The sequence below is a fragment of the Dermacentor variabilis genome, chromosome 5 (genome assembly GCF_050947875.1).
Source record: "Dermacentor variabilis isolate Ectoservices chromosome 5, ASM5094787v1, whole genome shotgun sequence".
NCBI classification, from domain to species: domain Eukaryota; kingdom Metazoa; phylum Arthropoda; class Arachnida; order Ixodida; family Ixodidae; genus Dermacentor; species Dermacentor variabilis.
This window is the reverse complement of record NC_134572.1, coordinates 123,737,877-123,753,385: the sequence shown is the minus strand read 5'-3', so window position 1 is coordinate 123,753,385 and position 15,509 is coordinate 123,737,877. Positions and strand designations below refer to the sequence as shown.

The 15,509-nt window shown below is 45.9% G+C and overlaps 1 protein-coding gene across 4 annotated transcripts in view; it reads right to left on the bottom strand.

The window, feature by feature from the left end:
- LOC142583131 (DDB1- and CUL4-associated factor 8) overlaps positions 1-15,509 on the bottom strand; it is a 63,018-nt gene that overhangs the window by 35,849 nt on the left and 11,660 nt on the right. For all 4 annotated transcript variants that reach the window (XM_075693465.1, XM_075693462.1, XM_075693463.1 and 1 more), the window contains exons 5-6: positions 12,781-12,921; positions 789-883 (exon numbers count right to left, since the gene is read on the bottom strand). In XM_075693465.1, coding sequence (XP_075549580.1) covers positions 789-883; positions 12,781-12,921 — 236 coding nt within the window. The remainder of the gene's footprint in view (positions 1-788; positions 884-12,780; positions 12,922-15,509) is intronic.

The window sequence follows — 15,509 nt, the reverse complement described above, 5'->3', positions numbered from 1 at the left end:
TTCCCACTTTTCACAACTTCGAGAAACAGTCTAAAATGTTCGGAGATCTAAGATGACCTTCAGACAGGCATATTTTACATTTGAATTATCGATATAATGAACTATTTAGCGATCCTCTTTGAGTTCTATATATGCGGGATCACATGCATATCCAATAATTCAATATATCAGTGTTCATTATATTGATGTTCAATGCATTCTATGTATTTAATGAGAAAAGGACAACAGACAATAACAGTTATTAAACAAATATAATTAAATATGCAATTAAGAGGTAACCACAAGGGCTTAGAGAAAAATAGAAAAAAAAATGATTACAGAGCGGCTTTTTGTGATATGCGAGAGCCATCTGTCACAAATTCAGTATCATGCGAGGTGATCGTGGAGCGTCTAAATTCTATATTTCAATCGCAAGAGCACTAATTATTCAAAGATTGTTTTCATGCCATACCTAGGACAATTTACAGACCTTAGGTGGCAGCCTCCAAAGTTGCAACTATGATGCCCAATCTCGGCTTGTGAAAACACATGGACTTTTTTTTTTAATCTCGTAACAAAATCTGCAGCACTAAGTTTACATAAATTATACAATTGGAGTTGCCCGGCCTCTGATTACTAAGGTTAGTGTTGACCTTTGTTCTTTTACATGTGCGATATCCCTTGTAAAGGAGTACAATTCCTACCGTGGTTACTGGCCCAGGCATGGTTAATCGGCTATTTTCTACACCAAGCTTGTTGGCAAAGTCGCAAAACTAGACAGGAGCATGACATCAACTTAAGAAGCTTACTTGTCGGGGGTGCTTTTCCGCAGATCAATGCCAAAAACGTAAGCGTCTTCGCCACAGCTGAGAACCGTGTGGGGTGAGTCGTTTTCAATGGCAAGCTGCAGTAGAGAACATAGATGGCAGTGACTACTTAAACGTTTTACTAAGCCGGAAACTGATAACATGCACATAGGGATGACGCAGTGAATTTGGTATGCACTTTGCCACTGTGTGGAGGCATTCTTACTGCTTTATAAAGTCCTGCCTTTAAAGGGCCTCTCACCAGGTTTGGGCATTGCAAACTGGCAAGCGTAGATCATGTGCTGATGATCATGTCAGCAAAATTTTTCGAAGGGCCGTATGGCGTCAAAGATAGCATAAATGTGAAATAAAAGCCTGTGCTCCCTTCCTCCTGAGAAAGCCCCACTTTCTGCCAGAGAGTTAAGGCGACATGCACAAATACCTCTACGTGAGATCCCCTGCCAGTAACATCAACAGTTATGGCACGCGACTTTGGTAAATAATTCAGTGCAATGTGTGCAATACTTCCACTGGGAGTGCACGGTGCAGCAAAGAGAAACAGGTTAAAAAAAGAGGTGGGATTTGTGATGTAATCACGACACGATACTTTATCTCGTGCGTAGGAGAAGGCAGGGAAGAAATGTCACCTGCGGATGTTAGTCGAGGCCGAAGCATAGCATTGGCAGCGAAACTCGCCTCTGGGCAGCATGAAAACGCAAGACTTCAATTTCTTCAGTCTTCTCTAATAAAGAACCATTCTGACAAATTCTTGCAGTAAAATACTCCCTAGATGACACTCTGCAACTTCCAGTGGGGCCTGGTGAGAGGTGTGGGAATCCTCGTGTCCTATGACAGTTGCACGTGTGGAAAACATCACGTTGGGCACAAGCACCAGCAGGTTTGAGGAGAGGAGGGAAGCTTTCCTTTCGTGGGCACAGCACGGTAATTGCAAGCGCGAGGTCTTTCACATGAAATCGCTCCGACATTGCCCGAGCCTCTTTCGTTTTTTGAGAGGAGCTTTGGCGATGTAAACTATAGCTGGCTGCCAGGCACGTACCCAGGATATTTTTTCGGGGGGGGGGGGGGGGGGAACCACCTCCACCTCCATCATCATCATCATCATCATCATCATCATCATCATCATCATCATCATCAGCCTGTTTTATGCCCACTGCAGGACGAAGGCCTCTCCCTGCGATCTCCAATTACCCCTGTCCTGCGCCAACCAATTCCAACTAGCGCCCGCGAATTTCCTAATTTCATCGCTCCACCTAGTGTTTTGTCGTCCTCGATTGCGTTTCCCTTCTCTTGGTACCCATTCTGTAACCCTAATGCTCCAACGGTTATCTAACCGGCGCATTACACGACCTGCCCAGCTACATTTTTTCCTCTTGATGTCAATTAGAATATCATCTATAGCCGTTCGCTCTCTGATCCAAACCACTCTCTTTCTCTCTTAACGTTATGCCTAGCAATCTTCGTTCGATTGCTCCTTGCGTGGTCCTTAACTTGCTCTCAAGTCTCTGCTCCATATGCAGTGGCAAAATGCACTGGGAAATGCACTGGCAAATGCACTGGCAAATGCATTGGCACTGGACATATTGCACTGGCAAAATGCGCTGATTGCACACCTTACTTTTCAATAATAATGGTAAGCTTCCAGTCAGGAGCTGGCAATGTCTGCCGTATGCGATCCAATCTATTTTTATTCTTCTGTGAATTTCCTTCTCATGACCAGGGTTCCCTCTGATTAATTGACCTAGGTAAACGTACTCCTTCACAGTCTCTAGTGGCCGACTGGCCATCCTGATCTCTTGTTCCTTTGCCCGGCTATTTATCATTATCTTCATCTTCTGCCTAATAATATTCAACCCCACTCTTACACTCTATCTGTTAAGGTCTCCAATCATTTGTTGTAACTCGTCTGCATTGTTGTTGAATAGAACAATGTAATCGGCAAACCGAAGGTTGCTGAGATATTTGCCGTCGATCTTTACTCCTAAGCCTTCCCAGTTTAATAGCTTGAATTCGTCTAAGCACGCAGAAAATAGCTTTGGAGAAATTGTGTCTCCCTGTCTGACCCCTTTCTCTATAGGTATCTCCCTGCTTTTCTTGTGTAGAATTAAGGTAGCTGTAGAACCTCTGTAGATATTCTAACGCGAAAGACGAGTCAGTAAGACGAGAAACTATTTACAGATTATATTTACAACAACGGTTGCAGCGCTGACCGGTTAGATTCACAGCGCGAGCTCAGTTCGTTCTTCCTCCTCTTTTCTGGAGTGATGGCGCCTACGCGCCTCGTTCAAACAAACAAATACCTCACGCATGTAGCAATAATTTCCAAGCTTTTTACGTAAGCGTTCTGTACTCCTTGATTACGTAGTGCCTCTACGATTGCTGGTATCTCTACTGAATCAAATGCCTTTTCGTAATCGATATAAGCCACATAGAGAGGCTTATTGTACTCTGCAGATTTCGCGATAACCTGGTTGATGACATGGATGTGATCCATTGTAACGTATCTCTTCCTAAAGCCAGCCTGTTCCCTTGGTTGACAAAATCCAGTGTTAACCTTGTTCTATTGGAGATTATTTGGTAAATATTTTATATAATACTGGGAGCAAGCTAATGGTCCCATAATTGTTGAATTCTTTAACGTCTCCTTTTTTGCGTGGATTAGTATAATGTCTGCATTCTTCCAGTTTTCTGGGACCCTTGCAGTCGATAGACACTTCGTATAAAGAGCCACCAGTTTTCCAAGCATTATGTCTCCTCCATCTTTGATTAAATCGACTGTTATTCCACCTTATCCTCCCTCTCTTCATCGTTTCATGTCTTGCAGGGCCCTTCTGACCTCATCGCTAGTTATAGGAGAGTTTCTGTATCCTGTTCATTACTGTTTCTAAATGAACTATCGTGACTCCTGTGGGTACTGTATACAGGTCAGCTTAGAATTTTTCCGCTGCTTTTACTATATCTTCGAGATTGCTGATGATATTATCCTTCTCATCTTTTAGTGCATACATCGTGATCTGTCCTATGCCAGGTTTCTTTTTTACTGATTTCAGGCTGCGTTCATTTTTTACGGCTTCTTCAGTCTTTCTCATGTTATAGTTTCGAATATCAGTTATTTTCGCCTTGTTGATCAGTTTTGACAGTTCCGCGAATTGTGTAACGCTGTGCGGCCGCCAGTCCCATACAACCGCGTAGAGCGCAGGACTCTACGATTCTAGATGTACTGCGCTCACTGCGCAAAGTTAGAAAAACACCCACATAAGCACAGCAGAGAAGTGGCTACGTGAGGCGGTTCGACCGATAACTGTAGAAGCGTCATTCAAAACAAGTAATTGTTCTCCACTTCCGGCGGCGTTTTCTCTACTTCCTTTTTAAATAAAAAGATGTTGATCCATAAATATTCTCATAAACAACGTTTAACTTTTTTATTATTCGCTTTTGCTTGCAGTTTGGTTGTTGCCTTGGCTCTCTTCCTTAGTAGATCGCTTAATTTCTCAACTCCTTGCGATTTTTATCAATAATAATAATAATATTTGGGGTTTTACGTGCCAAAACCACTTTCTGATTATGAGGCACGCCGTAGTGGAGGACTCCGGAAATTTTCGACCACCTGGGGTTCTTTAACGTGCACCTAAATCTAAGTACACGGGTGTTTTCGCATTTCGCCCCCATCGAAATGCGGCCGCCATGGCTGGGATTCGATCCCGCGACCTTGTGCTCAGCAGCCCAACACCATAGCCACTGAGCAACCACGGCGGGTGTTGCGATTTTTATTTCCAGTTGCCAATTTTGCACATAAAGTGCTATACAGTTAGGGAAAAACAGACGAGGTAATGGGCGACAGTCATCTTGCTTATGGGTTTAAGGGTTATTGCAGGGTTTCACGATGGACACTCTTCCATATTACTTTATTTCCCACCTTATCTAACCCATATCACGTGTATATGGTTCCGGGCATCTGCCAGCGTCGCGGCGAGCCGTTAACTCAAGGAAACAATGAAGCATAGGGATAAGTTAAACGCAATTGGCGTTTTCTCCGGCCGCAACTCGTTCCATGAGAGTACAGACCAGCTGAGTAACAGCCGCATCCCCCTCCTGGTCCCAGGATCAGCCTAAACAAAGAAGGTTGAACTAACAAAGCAACAGCTATGGGCGTGACGGTTGAATAGATGGTGACAACGAAACGCTTCTCGAGTTAATCGTGCGGGTGCGGAATCTACGAGAAAACTGTCCTTCACATTACAAGAGATGCCGATAACTACCGCCATCTAAAAGGAGTGAAAAAGTCATCACAATGCTGACCGATGAACAGCTGCGAAGTCTCAACATTGATCTGGCGGCGCTTTAGGAATGTGGAAGGAGTGGTGGCGTGAGTGGGGAGAGGGGGGGGGTTATGCCACTTGATTTCGGGGGGGGGGGGGGGGGGGGGGGGGGGGGGCGGGCCCCCCCGGGCCCCCCCGGGCCCCCCCGGGCCCCCCCGGGCCCCCCCGGGCCCCCCCCGGGCCCCCCCCTGGGTACGTGCCTGCTGGCTGCCCTGAATCGCGAGCTGCAATCCTAATAAATGCTATAGTAAATATGGTTGTTCACTACTGTTTCCTTCAGCTTGTATCAGACTGTGGTTGGTTAGCAGATGTGCCAACCACAATGTGCAGTGTGCCGAGGCGTAGTGCCGTTGGCAACCCCTTATCCCTACGGGGGCTGCTTAAGTGTCCTACAAGAAAAAAATCTCGGGATGCAGCAGATGTCTTGCATCAACCTGAATTTTGAGAGGGTTATTTCTAAATTTTTGATGTTCAATAAACCTGAATACTCTGCCACGAAAATATACCACCTCATGGCGAGCTCGTGTGGGAGCTTCAAGACAACATTATATGTCGAATATTTACGTCTTGCCTGGCTTATGCCTCCTCTCATAGTAAGCGGCTTTCTTTATGGTATAGTAGAAAGGTAATTAATGCAGCTAAATAATTTTTGCCTTTAGTATCCCTTTAGAGTAGAGCTACAGTCAAACCTCAATATATCAAACACAGATATATCGAATTATTGCGTATATTGAACACTTTCTATATCACCTGGAAAATAGGATGCATTTTAAATTTTTTATTTCGGTCGGACGTAGAATGGATATATTGAAAGGCACCACCCAGGATCACGTGCACGGTGTTGACAGGCGGTGAACTTTCCCACAACACCCTCAAAGATAGCGGTGGCGCGACTGGCATTTCCGACTGCTGCAAACCGCAGCTGCACAGATCGATCACACTGAGGGCGTCATTTGAACGTAGTGGTGTACGCACGCGGCAGCTTGGCTAGTTCGACCACATCAACGCTGCATTGCATTTGTCGCACTGACTCCTTCTCGGTGCCGCGCTCTGTGCCTGCCGAGCCTCGTGAGAACTGACGGTTTGCATCCACAATGACGTGTGACGGCGCGCGCTCACTGGGCTCACTCATAGATGCCTTGGCAGACGCCACTTCATACTTTGTTAGTGACAGTGTTTCAAAATGCTTCGATTGACGGACGTGGAGATTGCAGCAGAAGTAGCAGCCAAACGAAGACGCTGCCGAGGTTGATATCGCAAGCGCTGATGTTGCCCCACTCCCGACTTCAACTGGGGCTGTAGCTGCTTAGGCCCTTCCTCGCCACTACTGCGGTGCAATAGAGGGCATCAGCCTATCGCTTGTGGATCGTTTAGAGTATGTTGAGGACTCCATGTTTAAGCATGGGGCTGTCAACAAAAAAGCAGGCTGCACTGCTGCAGTACTTTTGTTGAGGACTCCATGTTTAAGCATGGGGCTGTCAACAAAAAGCAGGCTGCACTGCTGCAGTACTTTAAGCCAAAGAAATAAATACTTTGTGAAAAGCTTCAAGTTAGTACAGTCAGTCAAAGTCACTTATAACAATATTCAAGTGCCACGAAAATTCCATTGTTATAACTGGGTTGCATTTAAAAAAGAAATCAAAATGGGGGATGGATAGCTGTTCCGAGAACTATAATGGTGGGGAGGCCAGTTCTCCCCACCACCTTCATCCGTCCGTCTTTTGACTGTGTCAACTCGTTTAACTCTTTAACTCTGTTTCCTGTCCACTGCAATCGCGTGTTGTTAACAAGCCGCAGCTGTCGGCGTTCAAGAATGGCACTGCTATAACAACTGCAAACAGGGGTCATGGGCAGCTAGTGACATACGAGCTCCGCAGAGGCATCACTTTGATGGTATCAAAAGGCGTCTTTTAAAAGATGTGGGAATGTTGCCGCGGCTGATCGTCACAACCATCTCGCCACATACTTTCCACTGGCTTGCATGAGAAAACCGCATGTCCGTCAGCCTTGCTTGATTTATGTGAAGCTTGCCAACATCCTTCTTCAAGGCATCCAGGTGCTTCACATGGTGAAGCGGAAGGTACCCCTTGCGAAAATAAGCCCATGAGGGATTGAATTATCTACAAGACCTCCCGCGGGTACAATGTTGAGGTAGCCTGCCCTACCTAGCCCTACCGCATCAGCACTGCCATTGTGGCCATCACTGTTGCTATCTGTTGCAAGCACGTTCATGACAATCACCTCATTGGTTAGAAGCACTTCGTTGCGCTTTCTTTTCACCGGCAACATTGTGCATTGCAGCTGATCAGCGGGTGGATCAGCCATGTTCTGTTTTGGCGGTGAGTCAAATGAGGCCGAGAAACTATGTGGACAGGAACGACTTTGATGCAACGAACAAAGACAAGCACCAGCGACTTCATCCGTTAGCATAATTGCGCAGAATGAGGGCCCAGCCATAGAGGCCTACCGAGCAATCGGGAAGCAGCGCCAGCATTTTATGTCGGTAGTCTAGTCAGTGCAGTCGTGGCAGTCAATTCGTGTTTTGGAGGGGTGGAAGGGTGACGGCAGAGATGCGCGCAAAGCTGGCGTGGATATCTCATGGAGAGAAGTGTGCGGCGGCCCGCATTTCACTTTTTCGTTTTTCTTTTCAAGGATTTTGCATTCCATAACCTTTTGGCACGGACACTTAGCAGCCAGACTCATTGCCAAGCTGCATTATTGTTATAAGTGATAATGCACCATGGGGACATTGTAGTAAGTGGGTTATTTCTCCATAGAAAACATACAAAAGTTGACGGTGCAGCAGCTTTTCATTGTTATAACTAATATATTGTTAAAACCGGTATCATTATAAGTGGATTCGACTGCATTTACTGTGCCACAATTGGGGTGTGATCGGGGATTGTTGTTTGGAGTGTGCATTCGCTTCCGCCACGCGTGATTAGCCTAGGCCATGCCGACTTCACGCGGCTGACAAAGTTGGCGCGACCTAGGCTGATTGCGTGCGGCCCAATCAAATGCGTGCTCCCTGCTGACGAAGTTGGCGCGGCCTAGGCCAAATGCACGTGGCACAACAGAATGCGTGCTCCGAACAACCATCCCCGATTGCACCCTTGGTTCATCGATTGATTTGCAGCAGTTTTTGACGCATTTTTTACGTGATTTCATATATTGAATTCTGGCTACATCGAACTATATCGCGATCACTGCACTCTTCAATATATCGAGGTTCGACTGTGTAAGAATTTTATGACCATCCCTCAGAAATAAAATAGACGGAAACAAGCAGCAGAGGAGCATATGGCAGAGGGTATTAGGAAACTTATCTTGACAGAGCAGCGGCTAATGCCATTAAAGCCCCTGAACTAGCTAGATAAGATAGACTTCGTGTAGAATGTCTTTATTCTTTTTCTTCTTCTTCATATTGCTCAAATAAATATAAAATGAAATATTTAAGTATTTCTCTAAAAACTAAGTGTGATATTATAGATCAGAAATATTGTTGACCAGCTGTATGGTCAAATGTAAATGTATGGTCAAAACTGTTGTTTGGCACTTGCTTTGACAAGGTCAATGTGTTCCTTTGAGATCCATCTCTATGGAGATAAAAAATAAGAGTGTGCTTAAACAAAGGACACAATTTTCGCATTGATGAGAATATGACCACCACATGTGCTAAGAAGAGATCGCTGAAGCATTCGGATTTTGTCACAAAACATCTGCTGCTTCTCACAGTCGCCATTTTTATCGAGATTGTGCAGCCCCATGACAAGTACCAACTGCATTAGGTACAACTGCAATCGGCAACGAGACATGAGGGCAATTGTGCTCGAACATAACAGAAGCTTGATATGCCACATAATGGGTCCAACCCAAGGCCAATACTGAAGAGGTGTTTGTATCACAGTGTTTGCACATCATTCTATCCCAAGTGTTTTTAATTGAGATGTCAGCCATTGCAGATTACATAGCAAGTAAAGCGACAACAAATTGGGATGCTTTCATGTCCTTCCTTTAATTCCAGTGTCAGATAATTCAACAAGTCATTTTGGTGCTACTACAGTAAAACCTTGTTAATTCGAACTCTGTTTATTCGAAATCCCGCGTAATTCAAAGGTTTTCGGCGGTCCCAACAGTTTGCATGCAAATTTTGCCGGATAATTTGAACAGCCAGCATGCCCATATCCAGATACTACGTCAGTTTAAACCATGTCCTCCATGATTTTTCCGTGCCTCCGTGATCCGCAGCGGTAACAGTGAATTGCTGCGCACTGTAAGCAGACTGGAGGACGCCGCCAACGGTGCGGCTAACTACCGCGCCAAGCCATGCATTGATGACTACTGTATTTACACGATTGTAAGTCGACCACTTTTTTAAATTTGAAAATCTGATGTGAAGGGGGGAGGGGTCGACTTACAATCGAAACCAAAACATGGCACTGCCAAAAAAGCGAGATCAACGGGAGCTACAATGTAGTTAGAATTTTGTTTGCTCTATGGCCCTACTCGTAGCTTTTCGCTATTCCGCGCGTTTTTTCGCTTTTCGGAAGGGTTTTTCAACATTTTTGAGATTTTTACAGAGCACACAACACTCATGAGGGGGTGTCGATAGTTGATGGAAGCGCCGCTGTTCCATTCACGGCGGCACCCTCAGAATGGCGGCGCTTCCAGGGAGTATCGGTAGTTCATGGAAGAGCACTGCTCGCGGGTTTCTCTTTGCCTCTTGCACTTAGCTTTCTTGACTAAAGGCATCTGTTTGACGCGTTCCACTTGACTGCCGGCTACGTGCTACTCCTATGCTTCCTCAGTCGTCATGAGTGCTCCCGGCCCACTAATCATTCGGCACTCGTTCACAGTAGCGTTCAAGAGGGCTGCCATCCTTTACGCCGAAGAAACAAATCACTGCGCAGCGGGCCGGAAGTTCGATGTTTCTGAACAGGTGGTGCGAGAGTGGCGACCGCAGCGAAGCGAAATTTTCACCTGTGACGGCAAGTGAGTAATTTTTTACGTGCCGAAGTCTGGATGCTTTCCAGAGCTGTGAGCTAAGCTTGCCGCGTACGTCGCTGAAATGCGCAATCGGTCCCTGCCAGTGAAGTGCGACATGGTCATGAAACAAGCCTGGATCTTCGCCTTTAAGGACCTGCTCCGCTGTGAGTACTTGTGGCTAGCGGCAGATGACCGCGAAATTACACCAACCGGACCTGTCAAAAGAGCCTCCCTGACGGCTGCGTGTGGTTGGGTGCATTCGGCGTGGGCTGCTGTTCCACAAGATGTGGTGCGGTGGTTTGCCAAATGTGAAATTTCTCGAGACGACGACGCGCTGTGGGACCGTAGCAACGATGAGAATGGCAGCACTAGTGAAGACGAGTAGTCCAGTGACCATGTCAGCTACTAATAAATTTTCGTTATAATGCGCCCTCAAGTATGCTCTCCTTTTTTTTTTCCTGTCACGCGATATGCAGGGGGGTGGGGTCGACTTACATTCGAGTCGTCTTACAATAGTGTAAATACGGTACTTCAAGTGACCGTTTTTCAGGCGAAATAAAGATGCAGTGTTGATACAGCCACATTTCGTAGGTTTATTTCTCGTTTTTCGTCCATTTTTGATAATTCGAAAACCCGGTTAATTAGATGATTTTTCGCGATTTGACGGACTTCGAATTAACGAGGTTCTACTGTATAAAGGTGATATGAACAGTAGTCAACTGTGACAAGTTTCTATAGCTCAATTGGTGTGGGAAAGTCATTGTCAAAACAAAAAGGCAACACTGACCATATATAAAGATAAACAGACAATCACCTGTCTGTGCTTTTATAAAGTCAGCAATGCCTTCTTTTTTTAAGCTGCAGAATGTAAGAAATTAAGCTGCTTAACTCGAAAGGTTCCCTAGTGGCAATTTTTTTTTTTATGTTGGAAATCGAATTGACCTCTATTGAAGACGATCCAAGAGAATACCTTCCTGAGTAAGCTGGGGGCGCAAATGAGGCAGAGTCTCTGTGCACAGCACTGTCATGTCCCCCCCCATGTGAGGAGAGCAGGAGCATTGGGCTGTTTAAATTTTTTTACTGCAGTATCTTTGAGATTGGCCCACATTTTTAGATTGCACATGGCTGTGGGAACGACCCACGAAAAAGGCTAGAGGCATGCACACCTAACACAGAAAAATGAGGGTAACTCACAGAGAAAGTTACGGAATTTGCGATGCCCACAGTTAATAGAGGGACACGTTCAAAATGTTTTTAACCTCTTAAGAACTCAGACTATGGGTGTATTGAACTAATATGTGATGAAGATGCACATACAGGGCCATAAAAACTGTGCTATGTATTACAAGACCCACAGAAAGACAAAGCAGTGCACACATATAGAACAGTGAGTGCAGCATGTATGCTTCTTTGTCCTTGCATGTGCATTGTACTGCTTTCCATGTGCATTGGGTGCAAGTTAAAGAAACCTCAGTGGTCAAAATTAATCAGAATCTACCATACAGCATGCCTCGTAATCACATCGTGGTTTTGGCACGTAAAATCCCAGCATTTATTTTACCTTAACGAAATCAAAGCTGGTGAGTGGTGCCGAATTGCAATGCCTATAATGGTGCCATAGTGAAACAGGACTCCCACTTTGCGCCGCCTGAAGCAGGGAACAGCAGCACATTTGTGTTATCGACTTAAATAAAGTGCGCAGCATGCTTCCATGGGCACAGACACCCGTCTTCACCTATCTGTGAAACAGATAGGTGAAGATGCTTATTGCAATAGGGTTGGAGGAGGTAGCCGTGAATGCGGTGTGCGATGACCAGGGAGGAAATCTGCTGGTACTGGAATGGGAGACCGACCGAGAGAGCGCCGGCATTTTCACAAAATAAAGCTAGGGAGGTGACCATGACGCCTAGATGTTTTAATGCAATAGCTTTAGAGCACAAGCTCAAAGAACCTGTCTGCGTCAAAATTAGAAAGAAACCACCACTTCTTTTAACTCATTTATTTCAGGAAAAACTTAGTTAAATCAAGTTCGGCCAAGTTTGTTAATTCGGGTTGATGGTAACACTGAACCCTATGGGTACCTGCCAGGGAATGGAAATTTCTTTTTAACGTAGGGAACTTCGTAAAATCGGGTTTCGCAAGATCGAGCTTTAACTGCACCTGGTAATAAAGCCAATATAACTGAACCACTTCTGCTTTATCAAGAGAAAGATGTGGCTAATAGGACACATTAGGCGGACACTCATGCATTAAAAAATGGTCTGCATACCTTCATGCTGTAATTCACTTGTAATTGTTAGCGAAGTACTAAATGCGTGTTGCCTTCAACAGTGGACCGTACAGCACACCTAGTAAACCAGAGGGAAGTATTCTCAGGCGATCACTTTCGGGGATACAATTACTTTCACTAGATTTTGTGCAACTCGTCACCAGACATGACGAAGTATATGGTCAACAGCCTTCCTGGCATTGAGAGAAGACGGCAAGGTTGGCACAGAGCCAAGAACGCTGTCAGCCATATACGTTGACATGTCCGGTGCTGGGTTACGCAAGATCTAGTGAAAGTGAGCGTATACTCAAAAGTGAATACAGTCCCAGAATATCTTCCCATGAATCTTTCTATAATATGGGGCACGCAACTATGTGTGGCACATTCTGCAACGAGCCTTTACCTTGTGGGCAGTAGCCCTGTGCTGAGCAAGTCTCCTGGTTGTCTTGCAGACACCCGTCGAGGATAGTTCCGCCAACCGAACCAGGCCATCACGGGCACAGCTCACTATGTAACAGTCGCCAGTCATGGGAACAAACTTGGCCTGTACAGGGAAGGGAAAGGAGAGGGAACACAACAAGTTCAAGCACCCTGGCTGCTCAGCAAGTGGAGCTGCTTCAAGCCTTGCAAAGTGGTTTTTGCGCCAGCAGACCCGAACATAAAGAAGGGGCACAGGACTCATGAAGCACTTCGTGTGGATCTTATCAGCCAAAAATGTGAAGCAGCCACACAGATACGCCAAGCTTTCCCTCCAAGGCCTCCTCGCCCAGTGCAGTCTGAGCCTTTCTCCTCGCCGCACTCTCATTTGCTGCAAAACCATAGCCGACAGCCTTCATGCCCCCAAAATGCCTGTGGTAGTATTCGATTGCTCGTAGCCCCCCAGCATGACTCAAGCGGAAGAGGTAGTTCCGGCAACTGTTTTTTGAAAGTGCAAACGTGAGAAGGTGCCTTTAGGAACAGTTTTTCCTGCAGCGATGAGCCCATTCACATCATTGGATGCCTTTCGGACTTCCTCACAAACATGATGTAACCCGTGAGCCAGGCACATGACGTGTAGCACTTGAGTGCAGAAACGAAAAGAGGCCGTCTTGTGCACATAAGGTGCTGCATCAGTGTACACCAGCAAGACCTTGCTGTCGACAATTACAGATGAATAAAGCGACTACAACGAAGCATTGACAAAGTATGCCATCGTCTCACTATTTGTTTTCTTAAGAGGCTTTCAGCTCACTAAAAAAAGGTTTCGTGTTCTTGCCTTCAGCTAACAAAGTGAAACCAAAACAAAACATGGTACAGTCGCCGACCGTTTATTCGGACCTCACGGGGACTGCGAAAATGTCCGAATAAACAGGTGTCCGAAAAAGCAGATTAAGAAAAAAAAATGAAATCCTTTATTTCCACGCACTTATTCGGGCTCGGCAGTAGGCTTGGAAGAAATCGTGAATGCGCCGTTGCACGCTGTTCCGTTTACGCGCAATCAGATAAGCCTGAATCTCAGAGAGGGTCGTACGGTCACTATTGGCGGCTGAAAGTACAGTCACTGCTTGTACACGCTCCGCATGCGACGGCAGCGCAGCACATGGTGCGTCATCTTCCGACTCAGTCATCGTCCGGCGGTGCAGCAGAAACCTGACGAATGATCTTGCCGTCGTCGAGTTCTGCGCATGTCAATACAGCAGTGTCAGCACCTATGAAACTGTCAAGTGAGACGGTGTCCGGAATCGCAATGCCACCACTGCGCAGGTCTTGGCAGAACATTTTCCGCGTCAGTAGGGAGCACATCGGAAGGCGACAAATCCTCCCGGCACCCGCTTGCCGGCATTCCCCAGCGCAGTCTGCACGGGCACTGTCGGCGCCATTAGACCCTTGACGCGATGTTTACGTATGCCGTGTTGGATCACCGAAACCTCGACACAGCACACAAAGCAAACACCACAGTGCCGACACCAGTCGCACAAACGAAAAACGCGGCCTGCTCGCAGCGTCAATGCCTCTTGCGCGAAGAAACAAATCAGCTGCTGGATTGTCTTGACATGGCTTACTAAGCTGAAACCGGAACTGCTGCAGAGCCGCTCTATCTAACCAGGCAGAAACGATGATGATGAGCGGGGATTTCCAGTAGCGCCACTTCGTGGGGCAGCAAGGAAGCTCCATTCAAAACAAAAATGGCGTTCAGCAAGTCGAACCATGCACCGGTCAGAGTCAGTGCATGGTGCTCTCGACCGAGTTGGCTAAAGGAGTGTCCGAAAAATCAGACGAGAGGTTGCAAGGTGTCCGAACTTTCGGCAGTTGTTATACATTATGGTCTATGGGGAGAATGGCGGTGCCGCGAAGCTGACCGAATAATCGGGCATGTCCGAATTTTTGGAGTCCGGAAAATCGGTCGGCGACTGTAAACAGCATTTTTAGGCCCTAGAACCAAATTAGGAGTGAATGCTGAAATAAGCACTTAGGGCACAATTAAATTGCATTTAAAGTGCCTAGAATGACTTAATTCATGCTTATATATCAAGAAGGCATGATAGAAACATAAGGGAAAAAATAGGCATTTTGCCTTAAAGTCCCTTTTCTGCTGATCATTCTCAACAAATTTGTCTCACTAGTTTGGTAGACATGACACTGCAGTTCATCAAAGTGTTCATTATCTCGGAGGTTGTGTAAGTTCCTAACACACTAAATCGTTAGCACCACAGCTTGTGCTCTTCGACTGAGGAACTGAAAAAGTACAGGCTGACTGTAAACAAGCCCATTTGGTGTGCGACGCCGGAGCAAATAACTGCACCGTTATAGTTTCAGAAGAATGAAAAGGAGGCAGCATCACAGAAGAAAAAGCCACTTCATAAAGAATGAGTCGGGTCACTTATATCTCTCTTTGCAAGAGGAGCTTTCATTCAAGGATAAGAAGATAAGATGTGGCTGTCTGGGCACTTCAACCATAATAATTTCAGGTCCGGTACACACCTTCAAGTCCATGCTTGTATGGAAAAGAAGAAAGAAAAAAAAAGAGAGGGCATGATACAAGCACACAACTACCTCTTCATTTCAGAGTGCCCAAGACCTACGTGCAGTAAAGCCTTACAAATTCCCAATTACGTATAAGGTCGCTGGATCTCCATCCCACTCATGATAGCA